Source organism: Vidua macroura, chromosome 4 (genome assembly GCF_024509145.1).
Source record: "Vidua macroura isolate BioBank_ID:100142 chromosome 4, ASM2450914v1, whole genome shotgun sequence".
In the NCBI taxonomy this organism is placed as follows: Eukaryota; Metazoa; Chordata; class Aves; order Passeriformes; family Viduidae; genus Vidua; species Vidua macroura.
In genome coordinates, this window is record NC_071574.1 from 25,800,722 (window position 1) to 25,816,617 (window position 15,896).

General features: G+C 36.3%; 1 protein-coding gene across 5 annotated transcripts in view; it reads left to right on the plus strand.

Annotated features, from left to right (window-relative positions):
- The first annotated feature begins 23 nt into the window (after positions 1-23).
- Positions 24-15,896, plus strand: part of GSTCD (glutathione S-transferase C-terminal domain containing) — a 45,657-nt gene continuing 29,784 nt past the window's right edge. For 2 of the 5 annotated variants that reach the window (XM_053975790.1, XM_053975795.1), the window contains exons 1-6: positions 24-43; positions 2,347-2,451; positions 3,806-4,237; positions 5,426-5,887; positions 9,110-9,364; positions 10,140-10,233. In XM_053975790.1, the coding sequence (XP_053831765.1) occupies positions 2,359-2,451; positions 3,806-4,237; positions 5,426-5,887; positions 9,110-9,364; positions 10,140-10,233 (1,336 nt within the window). In that variant the 5' untranslated portion in view covers positions 24-43; positions 2,347-2,358. Of the gene's footprint in view, positions 44-2,346; positions 2,456-2,924; positions 2,992-3,805; positions 4,238-5,425; positions 5,888-9,109; positions 9,365-10,139; positions 10,234-15,896 lie in introns of those variants that run through there. The other 3 variants (XM_053975792.1, XM_053975793.1, XM_053975794.1) reach the window with 3 other exon arrangements.

The window sequence follows — 15,896 nt, forward strand, 5'->3', positions numbered from 1 at the left end:
GCGCAGGAAGGGGCGGAGCCGGGGCGGCAGCGGCCGGGCCGGGGTAAGGACGAGGAGCGGGAGAAAGGGCAGGATAAGAGGGAAGGTGGCGGTGGCAAAGTCCCGGGGCTGGTTCGGCAGCGCTGCGTGGGCACCGAGAGCGGCTGAGAGCAGAGGCTTTAGGGAGCGGGGCTGCGAGGGAGCTGTGGTTCGGCGGTGTCGCTCTCTGCAGAGCTCAGGCGTGTGCTGCTGTGCCGTGTCCCGGCGCCGGCCCCCGTGTCCCGCCCGCATCTGGCTCTCCAGAACCGTCCACAACTTCCACTTCATCCGTAGACCCGCCTGCAGCTCGGGTCCGAAGCTCTTCTGTGCTTCCCCTTGTGTGCAGGGTGGCCCTGAACGCGTCCAGTAAATGGATCGTCTTGGATAGAAATACAACTCCAGGCTCTCAAGTTATGTGCCTTAAAGCACAAAAAATGCTTTGCGATAAGTTAAATGTTTGCCGCGTTTTTAAGTGGCATTATATTAAACGTTTCTTAAATGCTAATGCGCCATCTTAACAAAAGTTCCATTTTACTGTGTAGTAATCAACAAATGAATAGGATCTTTTTCATCTTTTTCCTTTCAAAAGGAAGAGGATGTTTATGTACTTATTTATTTGTCTTTAGTTTTTATGGGAAACACTTGTTTTTAAAACAGTGTTTTTCTTTATTACGTTGTTAACAGGGCAGAGTGAACCTAATTTAACTGTGGTTTAGAGCATGTTGAAAGGGAGGAGAAAATGGTAAAAAATAGCACAGCTAGTGAAAGTTACACTTATATAATATTTATAATTTTAAAGTAGGTGTCTTTTATACCAAAGGTAGGCAATGCTATTTATCTTTGCCGTTTAAATTATGGTACAAATCCCATATTGATCATTGCTTTTAATTTTCTCTCTTTCAAGCAATGGCTACTGTAAATATGGCCAATAGAACAAAAATCCATCTCTTCCCACAGAATTTATGGTCTAATTAGAGAAAAAAGTGCTAGGAAAAAATACCGTGAGCAAATGGTGCAATGTCTTACTAGGTTTGGTTAATTCTGTATTGCACATTTCATTTTATTGTGTATGTCTGCATCTGCTTTTGTCTCAGTAAGCTGCCAAGGAACTAATAACACATTTAATGGATGGGTTGTAGTTTTGTGAAAAGACTTAAGCGAGAATGGACAACCAGGTAGGCTGTTAAGTTTTTGAATTGAAAATCTGTGCATGAATCCACAAGGAATATAGATTCTTCAGAGCCAAAACAATGTGGAAGAGCACTGGTATTAGAAACAAAAAATACAGGAAGCGACTTTATAATGTCAGTGTTTAGAGACAAAATGTTGAGAGGAATTCTCCAAAAATACGGGAGAGGGGTTGAGTGTGGCAGTGTAAGGGTGTACAGCTCAGTTGAAGTGATGATTCAAGAAGGCCTTTCTTCTATACAGGAAACAATGAGGAAACAGAGGTAAAGTCGCTTATAGACAGAACTCCTGGACACGTTATTTTAGTTTCTCCCTGCGAGATTTGAGAATAAAATTAGCCTGACTGTAATTTTCATTGTCGTAGACTGACCTTAAAAACCCCCAAAATCTCACAGCCAACCAAACAACACAGCCTTATAGAAAAATGTCCAAATTTTTGGCTTGCCCTAGGACAGACTTCCAGTGCGACACTGAACTATAAATTCTCTTTGTGCTTTTGCTTTTTCACATATGTTATAGGAACACAGGAAACTTTCACCTTGCAAGGCTCTCTGAGAGGAAAGTCTGTGAGATGTTCAGTTACTGGTGTGGTGGAGAGACACAGAAATTTTTGCAATAACTAACAATTCAAATAAATCCAGACTGAATGTGTTGATATTCTAATGACTTGTGTATCAAGCTGCAGTCATTATGGAAGCCCAGTTTGTTAAAATTACTTGTAAGAAGTTTTTAAAAATAAATTTTAAGAACAGGTGATTAATAGATGGAAACTATAGAATAATACTAGTATTTCTGAATACTTCGGAAATAGAAACCTTGTCAGGGTTTACCAAAATATTTTGCAGTTTTGCATAACATGAAAATGACCAATGTAGCTGATTGAGTCCAGGAACATCAACTAGAAGAAAAAATTGAGTGATTAGGTGAATGTGTATTTTTGAGTGGTTTGCATGCCCAGCAAAAGATGGACTTCTGAGTTCTTTGAGTTCCCATGGAGAACAAAAATATTAACCCAAATGCATACAAGAATACTTTTTAATATTGAAAGAGGTACTGTAGTCAAGAATAGGAGTTTAAATGCTAGAAGCTATGGGTGTGACTGTGGTAGCAGTAACTCTTCTTCATTTACCTCTCTGGCAGTGCCTTCACTGGATGATTTCTACCACAGAGGTGTGCTTAGGATATAGAGTCTGTCTCAAATTCGTTGCTGTCAAGATTTACCCAAATAAAATATCCTGTGGTAAAGTAGGTATGGCATTGTGTACTCTCCTGTTCTTTGTGTGGCAGTGTATTAATTAAAGAAAAGCAACAGTACTCCTAGCAGAGCCACTGTTCTTGTCATTTAGTGGTTTAAAAATGTTTCACTATAACAGACATTAGTATTCTTAATGCCAGGTAGACTTGATTTTATTCTTCCACTCCCTCCTTTTGGGCAATTGTTTTGGCCCTCTGGTAGGTAATATAAAGTAGTGTGACGTACATGTCTACATGGAAAAAATAAATTTAATAATCAAGATGTATGAAATGAAAACTTTTTTTAAAAAATACTTGCATCATACGTGTAATTGTGCAAAGACCTTATTAATCTAGACAGTTATGTGAAAGACTGGTGCTGTTCCAGTGTCACTCATGCTTTTTGTATATATATATAAAACCCTATTCTGGCCTTTCTCAGCACCGTTTAAATTTCTCTTCCTCGCTGCGCTGGAGCTGTGGCCTGTGTCACTTGTGGTAAGAGAGCCATCTAGTGTCTGAGGCTTTCCAGTGTCACCTGTCATCTCTCAGGTAATGGGCAATTCTGCTGAGTGATGGAGCAGAAAAATTACTGCACCAGTGCCTTATGTTAAACTCCTATGGAATACTGTAATAGGAAAAAATGTAGCTTTAAACCCACTGGAAGGAAAATTAATGTGAGTTTTTAATATACTGAGAAGATAATAATTTCAGCTTTACTACTGTTGAATTCGACTGCTTTAAAGTAGTTGTGTGTTTGAGGTGTTTGTGTAGTATCATGAGATGAATATTTATTTGCTTGTGAGTCCTTCAGTTATTATCTCACCCAGCTCTGGATTAATTTTTAATACAGAAACCAATATTACTTCCCATGGCCTAAATACCTGCTATGAATGCCTTTTAGCAGTTACAAAAAGACAGATGTTTGTATTAGAGAACAGACTGTTGTAGATATGTGCTCAGGAATTTGTTTTTTTTAAATAATATACGGTTAATATTGTGGAAGATTTTAACGTTAGAAAACAAAGCCTTGCTCTAAAATGTTTATGCACTTAAAAATTGAAACATTTTCTTTAGGTTTTAGTTGATGTCAGATATATGCTAAAATGTAAAAAAAAAAAAAAAATTACAGAGAACATTTTCCTATCCATGATCTTGTATGTGAAGAGACAGTGTATATGTGAAACCATTCTTCTCTCTTAAGAAAGGGCCCACCAGTTATTCATGCAGGATGTCTTTAGCAGTGTCTTATGTTAAAATTAATTGTAGCAGATAGTGGAAGAACCAGTGATCTAATTTTTTTTAAATTTTTTTTTTTTTTACTCTGTATTCTTTTATGGATGTTGTACTCAAATTTCTATTTCAGGAACTTCATCTCAGGAAGAAGATGAAAGATAATGTCGCTGAAGAACATTTATATTTGGCTTTTTCTCATCAGTACAGAGATAGTATCTTTCCTCTTCATACATCTATCTCACTGTTTTTGCTATCCTACTGTGACTGCAAATTATTTAAAGTTTTTTTAGTGCCAACTGGCGAAGATGTGGGTGATCAGTGTGTGACAAAAAACCTCGTTGGCGATCTTGAGGTCCACTTAATCTCCAGGTGTCAGCTTCCAGTGGTTGTGCAGAGCTGCAGTTTACCTGCTGTTGTCATGAAAGATGACAAATTCTGCCGAGCTGGGCTTTCTGTGGTCTTAAGACATATAATACAGAAAACATTTGAGGCAGATCCATCTAAAAAGGATGTTTTGGAACTCTTGGGCTTTAAGAAGACCTGCTTGAAAGCCTGTGCTGAAGTGAGTGTCTCTCTCTTAGATACATTGATTGGTTTTTTAATAAGCATTAAATGCTCTGAAGTAGACTCTTAATATTGATGTCAAGTAAGTTCTTTTAGTAAAAAAACTTAAATTGGCTTAGAAAATGCAATTTTCTCTATGGAGAAGTACCTGTATTTTTGCACAAAGATGAAAAATAATTATTTTTGAAGATCCTACTTTTTAGCAGCACAAAAAGAACCTTAATGTTAAAAAGAAGGTCAGATCTTTGCTTTATGTCTAGCAGTATGAATTATAAAGTTTGAAGTAAACTAAGAAACACCTAATTTCTTGCTGATTTTGATTTCAAGAGCACTGTATATTGTTAGCCTTCATTGTCAAGGTGACTTTTGTTTAGCTTCCTCACCAGGTTGTCCAGTATCTTTTCAGCAGAGTGGCTAACTGGCCAGGTGGTCAGTCCCTAGCCTGTGCCATTCCAGGGGATAAGTCCCTCCTAGGTGTGGAATATTCTGAATTTCACATCAGTTCCTCTCAGCTCATTCCCTAATCTGTACAGGCTCATGTGAATAGCAGCTCTACCTTGGAGTTTGTTGGGAATTTGTTGTCTGCTCTTCTCAATTCCATGTCATCCTTGATGGGAGTGTATTCCATTTCCCCCCTTTAGGTAAACATGATGAAATGGGATAGGCCTCAGCATAGATCCTTAAAGATTTCCACTCCTAACTGGCCTTCAGGTAGAGTGTGAACTGTTAACCAACACTACCCTTTGAGTTGAGATGTCAGTCCATTTATCACACAGCAGTTGACTCATCTGGCAGCTCATCCATCTAGACTTGCATTCCTCACGCCTCTCAGGAGGCAGAACTCCACCCTGGCATGATTGCTGTTTCCATGGTTGCCATTGATCACCGTGCCTTCAACTCAGTTCACAGATTTGTTTCTTATGAGTTACACAGCCACCCTAATTTTATGTCAATAATAAGGAAATAAAAATATGCTGTACTGGATAACCGTTGTGTTATATATAAGATTTAGCTTCCTAACTCTGCTGTTGTAAAAGCAATACAGAAATATCTGAGTTTCTAAGATTAACAAAGAATATATTTAAAGCTGGAATTCCTTTGTTTGAAGTGATTGAATAACCAAAAGTTACCCTGGATTTTGTTTCTCTTTCTGTAGAGAGATTAATTATGTACATTTATTTGACAGGTTAGCCAGTGGACCAGGCTGTGTGAGATCGGCATACCTCGGGCTGTTGAAAGATTTTTGACAGCCTCTCCAGAGCAGTGCCAGGCTATTCCTCCTGACATTTTACTGTTGGAAAGGAAGCTTGGAGAGCCTGTCCGAGTACACAATGATGACAAAATTCGAAGGCAGAAACTTCAGCAACAGAAGGCAGGTGCCAAGGCTGCAGTGCCTGTGCTTGGTGAAGAAGCAGCAGAGGAATTAAAAGTAGGAGATGTCCATGAACATCCACCATCAAGTTTGGAACTGAGCGTAGCTTTCTCCAAACTACTTGCCCAGGAAGCACCAGAGGCAATCAGCAGGGAGGCCCCTCACATCAGGAGAACAAAAACCTCTGACCTTCCGCTCTTGGACCACGTTTTTGCAGAAGGGCTTTATTTTACTGTGGCAGATCTAGTGCTTTTGCCATGCATCCATCAGTTCTTGGTAAGCTGACAAATTTTGCAAATATCAATTAGTGTACTTGTATGTTTTTTAGGAACCTGAAAGTTGTAAAATATGTTAACTTGAAACATATCATGGTTTTTTCAATGTGACCTTAACCCGAAATCAAAGATTTGTCTTGTTTTTGTACAAACACAGAAAACAGGGATTGGTGAGGTCACTAAAGTTACTTCTAGATACAGAGCATATCAATGGTTAGTAAAGCACTGTTAAAATATTATACTGAAATATTTTGGCACCAGTTTGCCCAGAAAATAATAATTTAAAAATACTAGTACAGGTGACTTGAGCTCAACTTAAAAACTAGTTCTACAGTGGGAAAAACTTCTGTGGTAAGACTGTGCAAGAGTCTTGCTCAGCACAATCTGTGTACTTAGTTTTATGGGGATAGATGCATAGGAGAGATTTAAGGAAATTACAACTATGTCTTTATTTTCCATCACTGTAAAATGATTCAGTGAGTTTGCCTCCTACAGTTCTATTCCTGCAGTTACTGTATGAGATTTATAGCTAAGCTGGTGTCTATTCCAGGAACATTTGCATTTTGATTTTGCAAGCTGGTTTGCCAAATTTCCCTTATGGTGTTTGAAAACAAATGGAATTCCTGGAGAAGATGCTGTTAGTCAGACAAAGGATAACAATCTCGAAAATCAAGATAATGACTATCAAATATTAATAATATGACAAGTGTCCACTTTATAACTTCTTTAACTGATATCATCATCCTCAGTGGATTTCTGTATGATGATGGCAGCAATATGAATGCCTTTGAATTGAGATGAGTTATTTTACAGAAATGCTTCTTAATTCACATCTGCTTTGTTTGTTTTGCAAATCACGTATTTGGAGATAAACAGCAACTTCTGTATGGATGATACTAAACAAAAGTATTAAGACAAAAAGCTTTCTTGCTATTTAAAAAACTTTAATGTATTTCAGCCTTTGTTTTTCCAAGACCTTTTTAAATAAGAGCATAACATTGTACAGTAATATTTGATTTACTGGTGCTAGGCATGAGAAGATTTTTGCATCAGATGCTTAATTGATTTCAGCAATATAGTTGGGATCATTCTTTGGAGGTACTGTGAGCAGCCAAGAATTTTGTTTTTATTGACTTTTTATATGTTACCCTTGAGCCCTGGTGTTCTGCAGTTCATGAGCTAGGTATTTTACAATACACTTGTGTTAGCTTACACCAAGGATTGCCCTGAAAACCTGGCTTTCAGTTTCGTTTTTATCTAATTTACAAGAGCTCTGGGATAATGTTTGTTTATTTCTGTTCTCTGGTGAATGATCATTTTCTAAGCAATTATACCTTGATGCCTACAGTTGTCATCAAAATTGAAAAACTTGCATTTGAAAGCTTCTTGCAGGCAGTGAGTTGAAACTGCTCTTGTTGATGGAATTGAATTCCCAGAGTTCAATTCTGTATTAAAGTGTTATTTGTCACTTGTATAACTGGACTTCCTGGATTGTGTTTAAAAAAATCAATGTAGTTGCAGTTCCACTTGGAATTAAGGGTGTGAATAATAATGACGTCTTAAGTATGTGTCTGGAAAATATCATTCTATAAATATGAGGAGACCTGACTAGCTGATTGTAATTATAATTACCAAAAGTAAGATAATGAAGCCAAAGTGTTGTTTTTCATTACCTCATTTCATTGCTGTTATCATTCTGAGGTTACCTTTGTTATGCCTTCTATTAGTTGTAACTGTTGAAAATGAATAGAAGTACAACAAAAGCTCAGGTCCTCCTCTGGGAAAAAACACTATTCACTTTTTAAAATACAATTTAGAACACTTAATAACAAGTTTAACAGTGCCTCTTAGAATTGCTTTCCAAAAGATTTCTTTCTTAACTGAATTAATGTGGTTTTGCCTGTGTTACTATTAGGTTATTAAATTTGACACTAAAGTTACACAGTTCATCCTTTTGCTCCTTTAGCTATTGCTAATTACTTGTGATTGCCCTAAGCATATTATAAACACAGCATGCAGGAGAGCTGTTGGAAATTTCATGTAATTTCAAGTGTTCTTTACCAATTTCTATTTCCAGTCTTCGGACAGCCCCGGGGAAGAATGCATGGCCTTTTCTGCCTGTTCTTGTAATCATGATTTTTAATTTTCTGTTTAAAGCAGGCACAGCATCACAGAATAGTTGAACTTGGAATAACTGAGGTTGGAAGTCACATCTGGAGCTCATCTTGTCTAAGCACCCTGCTCAGAGCAGGGTCAGCTAGGGCCAGTTGCCCAGGATCCTGTCCAGTTATATTTTGAGTGTCTCTAAGGAGACTTCTCAACCTCTCCTGTAAGAGGATGATCTCCATTGTTCTAGAACATTTGGGAATCGAAACAAAAGTTATTTAATTTCGTCAGGTGCATCCTTTTAAGAAGTAGCTGGACTGCATCTTAAAAAGTGATTTGGGTATATTTTTTTTTAAATATGTGCAACATATTCTTACTTAAGAAATGCTTTTATTTCATTTTTTACACTTAAAATGCTAGTTTCTATTGGAGGCTACATTAACTCATAATCACATACACTTAATTCAGAAAATAAATATACTAGTTACCATGTTTGTATAAAAATGTGAAATTAAGATTGTAGAAAGCAATACATGATTTTAAAAAATCAGTACTAATTAAAAAAAAAAGCTGCAGATGTAGTGCAAAGACTTGATTAAAGACCAGGAGTAATGTATGCCTGTTAACCACAAAGTCTGAGGTATTTCAGGCTTGTAGTTCCCAGCAAAACAGCTGTTGGTGGATGAGCTTTTAAGGGGTACTTGTGGGAAAGACCATTCCGGTACCATAATGTCATGCTAAGAGTTCATTGCAAATTACTGCATTGGGGTTTTTTGTCTAACGACCAACCAAAAAGAGTAATTCCTATGTCAGGAAATAGCACATATTTAAGAGTATTATTTATATGGAGTTTTCCTGTTACTGACTGAAATTATGATTAAAATTGGTCATGTGAACCTTTTCATCCTACTGAGCAAATGGGAATTGCAGATAAAGTTTAAATGGCTGACTGGCAATTCCACCTGGAGCTCTGAACCAGCTGATTTTTGTATTGCCATCACACTGTGAGTGCTTGTGCTCAGCATGGAGCTGAGCTTACTCCTGTAGTTTATGCCTTTTGGTGGCTTGTAGTAAGAAATTTACTGTAGCCACTAAACTTCTCATTTTATTATTTTAGGTTTCCAGCAAGAAACAAGGCAAAAATCTGGTAAACTTGCCGCTGATATCCAGTTGGTATCAAAGAGTTCAAGAAGTACCTGGAGTAAAGAAAGCTGCTGGCAAATGCAACATGCAGCTTCTCCAGCTTCCAGAGTTGGTGTCTGCTCCTGAGGAACAGCTACAGGACTCCACTTCAGTTCCTGATGAGTTAGAAGAGGATAATGAAGACAGTCATTTTATAGGTGGTCCAAGGCCAACCATGACTAAATTAATGGTAATTTAAGCTGTTTAATGAGTTATTTTTATAGTCATAATTGCTTGGAGTAGGTAGAATTTATTAGAATTGCACAAGCTAATTTTGACAGCCTTGAACAATTTAATGTCCTTTGTTTGTCTGAAGTCTGATACATGTTGACTTAGAAATGATTCTACTTTTTTCTTCTCTTCTGATATTTGATTCATTCAGGAGTTGGGCAAAGATAGGACTGTTGGAGGCCTATCAATAATTCTGAATAATCAAAGTAACTTTTTTTTAAATTGCAATACTGTCTTTCTCTTTTAAACATATTTATATAAAGAATGACAAAAAACTGTTGCTTTTATGTTTGGCTTCATTATCAAACCTTTTCAGTTGGGTTGGGTATTTTTTTTTGTTTGTTTGTTTTTTTGTTTTGTTTTGTTTTTGTGTTTTTTTTTTTTTTTTTTTTTTTTGTTGTTGTTTTTTTTTTTGTTTTTTTTTGTTTTGCTGTTTGATTAAAGCTTTGACCATCTGAGAACCCTAATAAGTTTTGTTCCATAATTCAATATTTTTTGCATAGAAGCTGACAGCACTTCCTAAAAAAAAATTAGGAGGGTTTTTTTGTGAGAATGAGGGAAATACATAATTTGAATGTTGTGTAATGTAGAGTTATCTGCCTGTCCAGTTTCACTGACTGTGTTTCACTGACAGTGTTGCAGTTTGATCTGATGCCATTAAATTTAGTGAGAATTCTGATACCATCTTAAGTGGGTAAAAGGTTTTAATTTATTTTTTTCCTCCTTTCATTTAGGAAAATGGAATTGAAGCAAAGTTTTCTCTTCATCCATGCCCCAGCTGGACCCTAGACTGGACCAGTCTTCCATCTGCAGTCAGTCCTGGGGAAGGTGAGGGTTTGTATGTCTGTTGTGTGTATTTAACAGGGTCTTCTTATGGTGAAGCTACTTAACTGTTTCATAAGAAAATATGCCAGTTTTCAATATGTTCCAGACCTAAGACAGGTAAGCAATTTCAAATCTGTATTAAAATTCAGTCTGTTTGTGACACATGTGACATAACTTCCCTCAGGTCATCAACAGCTGATGAGCAAACTGGGACCAAAAGATTGGCCTTGATTTCAGTCAGCCGTTGACACAACCCAAAAGTCCTAACCAAGCTCAGTGCTTGGTTGTGTTGAGTCTTCTATCCATAGAAGTAAAGGCAATCCATAGATATCTTCCATAGGAATGAAATTACTGCGGTTGTCATTATGTACAGACAGTAAAAGGAGGGTGGCAGGTCAGAGTATAAAAGTGTAGGTAGTCACAATGTGAGACAGAAGGAAAATCAGATATATCTTGTGATTATTTCCCTGTACTGATGTATGTCATCATAGGAAATGTTTTCATTTTTTCCCTAGCAAGGCAGAAGCTGGAAATTTTGGGAAGAGGGGCTTATTGAAATAAGACTGTTGAATGAAAATACTGTGCTGTTGTTGATTATATGTGAGGTTTGGGAAAGAGGAGATTAATTTGTGACCAACAAAGAAATGCAACATATTCTCTGTGGTTTTATTAGGCAGCATCAGAAAGGGGGTTTTATTCCTTTTTGGAACTTCAGTCAGTTGTGGCGTTTTTGCTTGTGTGTGTGAATGGATTCATTGTCTTCAGGTTCATTTCCTACTTGCTGCAAAGGCTTTGTGAGTATTAAGATCAATTTGGCTGGATATGATTAGAGGTGCTTCCTTTAGGCTAATCCAAAGCACATTAAAGGGAAGGGGAAAGTGTGTGAATGTGGGGTTGGACAGTGATAACCCTTGTTGCTGCTTTATTACTCTGAGGATATATGGAGATAGAAGCCTTTGGTAGTGTCACGTTTGTTCATCAAACATTGTGTTTACTGTGAAACAAACAAAAAAAGAGATTTTTTTAAAACAAGAATTTATTTTTTCCTTTAAAACAGTTTAAAACTTGACTTTTTTGTCCAACTGTGGAATTCAAGAATGAGAGGTAACTGACCTACAGTCTTACAAACCCTTACTGCTTTTCTCATGAGTTGAAATACTTGTTAAGCAGGAAGTAAAAGAACTTAAAAGAACTGCTTTATTTATGGTATTTCATTTGAAATGAACCATCATTTCAGTAACAGTATGTATGAGACGGTATTTTACTTACAGAGTAAAACAGTGTTTACATTTGTAGTTTAGAAACATCTTTGAAATTTAAGTACCTCTGAATAACACAGGCTAGAGCAGTAACACAGAGCATGGTATTCCAGTTCTGTGGAATTAACTGATGTTTTGATTAAACAGTCTTGGCTACCAAACAACAATCCTGAAGGATCAGTATTAGCTTCAGTTTCCAGAACTGTTATTAAGTAAGGGATAGTTTATTGCAGCATGGCCTCTCAACAGAGAAAAGAAAACTTGGAAAATTTTCTAACCCTCATCATAAACAAAATTAGTTTTAATGAAAGGAACAGCACTTAATGATGTAATTACCTTCTAACCAATATAAACGTTTGTGACCTTGTGTCCATGTTAAAGTTGTTTGTAATTGCTCGTAGAACTGAATAACATTATAATTGTGGAATAAATGGTGTATTAGATGCAGAGCTGTTTGATTTGAAATGGCCAAAATTGATTCAGTATATCCAGGTTATTTCTGGGATTTTTTTTTTTTTTTTTGTGCGGCTAGGTCACTCTTAATTTGTTCTGCTTTTTATGTTGGTATTACCTTTTGAATATTTTGACTTGAAAAGTGCTTTCTGAGTTGAGAATACATTATGCTTAAAAATCAAAGATGGTTTAGGGAATCTGACATTTTATGAAAACTTTTGCTAATGAAGATATGCAAATTGTGTATTTTATTTTGAAAGTTAAAAGCAACTGTATTTTTAAAATTAAATCCAGACAGTCATTTATTCTGTAAAACAAAAAGAGTTTAAAGAAACACTTTAAAGTTCTCTATTTCCCTTTCAGGCCTGTCAGAACTTTCTGAAAGACTTTGAAGATTTTTTTAATAGTGTTTTAGCCTATTTCAATGTCTCAGGCATCCTGAAGCAGGAACTCATCCTTCTTCAGCTGATCTTTCCATATCAGAGAGCTCTTTGCCTGCAAGCCACATGGGTGCAGCAGTCCAAGGAAAATTCAACTGAAGCTGCTTCTCATTAACTTTCCCTTAAGTTTCAGTTTTGTTGCACTCATTTAAATAAGTTTAAACCATATTTGTGTGTGCATTATATTTTGCAGTTCATGATTTGGAAATCTCGGATGGCAACACAGCCAGGTTGCTTCACATTCTTGATACATACTTGAGAAGTAAATAATTTTCAGTAAAAAAGAGAAGGCAAAGATGCTCATTTTTGTAATATAGGCAATACTGGTGTATCATCTTTTACTGGCTTGCCTTAAAAAGAGTATTCTTGCAAAAATTTGTATTTCATATGTGACTTCTTAGGATCTTTTCAGGGATATAACATTGTGTAGTTGGCCTGAGGACAATTTTCATGCAAATTTGAATGCAATTAGTAATTTTTAGACAAAAAATTCTTCAGGTTTAACTGAAAATAATAGCTTAGGCATGTCACCAAACTAGATAACTCATGGATGGCAATGTACACTGTTCCTACTGTTACTGTAGTTTTCCTCCCCTTTTCTTTTGTGATTGTCTTGGGTTACCAAGCAAAACAAGGGAAGGGAATTAATTATTTTATATTTTTATAATACCTATTTGGAGACAGGAGGCAAAGCTATTACATGTTAAAGTTAAATTAGTATGTAGTAATGATTTTTAGGTACAATGATTTACTAAAATGAATACTCTTTGAAAACATAGCTGGTTTCCATGCCTCATGAAATCAATGCATATGCATTGTAAGGAATACAAGTTCAGTATATTTATGCTTGCTTGAAGTCTGTTGCATTTTCTTAAATGATGTTTTGATCTAAATGACAAACCTACAGCCTCTGAAATGCTCAAAATCTGCAAAGAAAAAACTACTGTTGCTAGCATATCTTATTAAAAATCATACTAGAAAGAGTGATACCAGGTTCTAACAGCTGCATTTTGATTCAGGTGAGGACACATTCTCCTTGGTGTTTGGCCTGCTCTGTAAAGTCTTGTTGTGATGAGTGTTTGATGGACTTTCATGTGGCTGATAGTCGTACTGGAAGGTGTCAGCTTTGTTTCAGTGCTGTGCTTTGTGGACTAAGTGTAAGCCCTCAGAGAATTACTGAAGCCTTAATGCTTCGTATTGAATATCCCCTACAACAGAAGTTCAGGTTTTGATGAGGTCTAATTCCTGGAGTTCCTTAATTTGCAGTTTTAATTTTACCTGATTACTGATTATTTTTACTGTTCGCAAGTCCTTGTTAATTGGGAGTTTATTAGGCTTTGGAGAGATTTGTTTTGTAGAGTTCTGTACATAAAGTTCAGTGTGTGCTTTTTTAGTCCTGTTGTGGTTTGTTTTTGTTTACTGAACATACTAAAGAATTAGAATTAAATACTGCAATTTGGCAGTTGAAATGTTTTACAGATTTATGGCTTGAGTATTGAAGACAATTCATAGTGATTTGTTTTTGTAAATTCACAGTTGTCTTGGTTCTAATAGTTGAAGCATGTTCTTGATTAACCCACAATTAACTTTGACAAAATGTCTGCACTTGACAGTCAGTGGCCTAAACTGACTTTACCTGCATAGAATTTGAGTGAATTTGATCTGCCCTAGATAGAAAAATAAGTTTTATTTGTTAGAATGTGAGGTTTTTTGCTCTTTTGTCTCTGAAGTTATTAGATATGTGGGAGGGCATAAACCCCAAAAACATTAACTCATAGGTGCCTAGCAAATATTTTTTAACAAGTTGTTAAATTAATTTTTCATATCTTAATGAGAAATCTTTAATAAATGCTAAGTAGCCTGCTAAGTAACTCTGCCCTTTGTTTCATTTAAACTATTTGGTCTTTCTTTTACTCCTTATATAATTGTAGTAGAATTTACTAGTTTCCTTCTCCCTTTTATATTTCTATGTTCCTTATTCATGGGATCACAGAGCCCCAAAGTTACATTCTTCATCTCTTAAACCAGAGGTTTAGAGGTTACATTTGTACTAAAGTACTCCACATGGAGTATGGAGTATGGAGGTATATGTCATTTTTCGTGGAAGATCACTACTGAGGAGTGAAGGAGTGCTGATCCATTCTAGCAGTTATGGTGTGGAACAATGTCCAGCAAATATACAGATGATTAATATGATTCAAAAAGACATTTTCTTTTGAACATGGCTCAAAATCATCATCAGAGGTATTTTTGAGGAATAGAAATATAGAAATTAATATCCTTTAATGGTCATTAAGGTGTACTTAAGAGTGATGTGGTGCTACAGAGTGTCACTTTGTAGAGAAGGCAGTGATGACATATTTATCATATTTGTATTAATTAGAAAGATTTAGGAGGAGGAGGAGTTAACACTTTTCTATCTCCAAATATTCTAGATATGCTATTGGATAAAATGTTAAATTGTTGTTGACATTACTCTTCATAATCTTTTTCCAGAATATACTAATATCTTAGTATTTCCAGTTATTGTAAAATTTAAATTGATTTTTTCTAGCACCAATCTTGACTTTAACAGGGATATTTGATCTGCTTTACTATTCTTGCTGTAAAATGCTTTCACTGCTTATTTGAAGATTGTTCTGTATGTTTTGTCATTAGACTTAAATCCCAGTTACATCAATGGTAGGGTGTATGGCTTGTGTCCTTTAGCTCTTCTGTGTCACCCATTTGCCATATCCCAGCGTGTGGGGATTCATAATTCACTTACCTGTGTGGCATAATTAACACAAGGATTTAAACTTCTGGGTTTTTTACCTGTCTTTGCAGTATTTTTGTGGGTCACTTAAATTGCTGTTTTCTGCACATTGTAACTGAGGGACAGGTGAGTTTTAACATAGCTGTTCTGTGTTTCCTCTGCAAAGTCTAAGTGGTCCTTTCAGGCAAAGGCATCAGGAGACTTTTGGTACCCCTGCAACAGCACTTTGGTTTTTTGACTTTCTTCAAAGTGTAATGTTTAGCTGTGCAAACTGTCTTTCAAGAGCAGAATCAGAGTTTTTCTCAGCTCTGTTTTTCTCAGACTTCTGGAGCTTAAAATCTTCACAAACCACAGGAGGGCAGCACAATCTCTTTGCATATCGAGCTGTACCTGGGTGGATGGAGCTGTATCCTGGACTAAGGAGTCATCCTTGAGAAAGATGCTTTTTATGTGGCAGTTTTCAGCTCAGTAATCTCTAGTCCCAAAATTTGGAAACCCCTGTTGTAAAAAATGATTTAAAACATTTTTCCCCCTCTTTGAATTACTGTTGGTAATTTAACAGTTGACACATTCATTGTGCTGGAGTACACCTGAAAGCATTAATTGCTGAGTATGTATAAACATATAGCAGAGTAACACCTTCTGCCTTGAAAGTTTTCAAGTCCAAGAAAAGAGGTAACAGCTGAGCAGGGAGTGAAGGAGAGGGAAAGTTGATCAGCTCAGCTTCTGCTGGAGTTTTATGTTCTTTGGGGAAAAGGA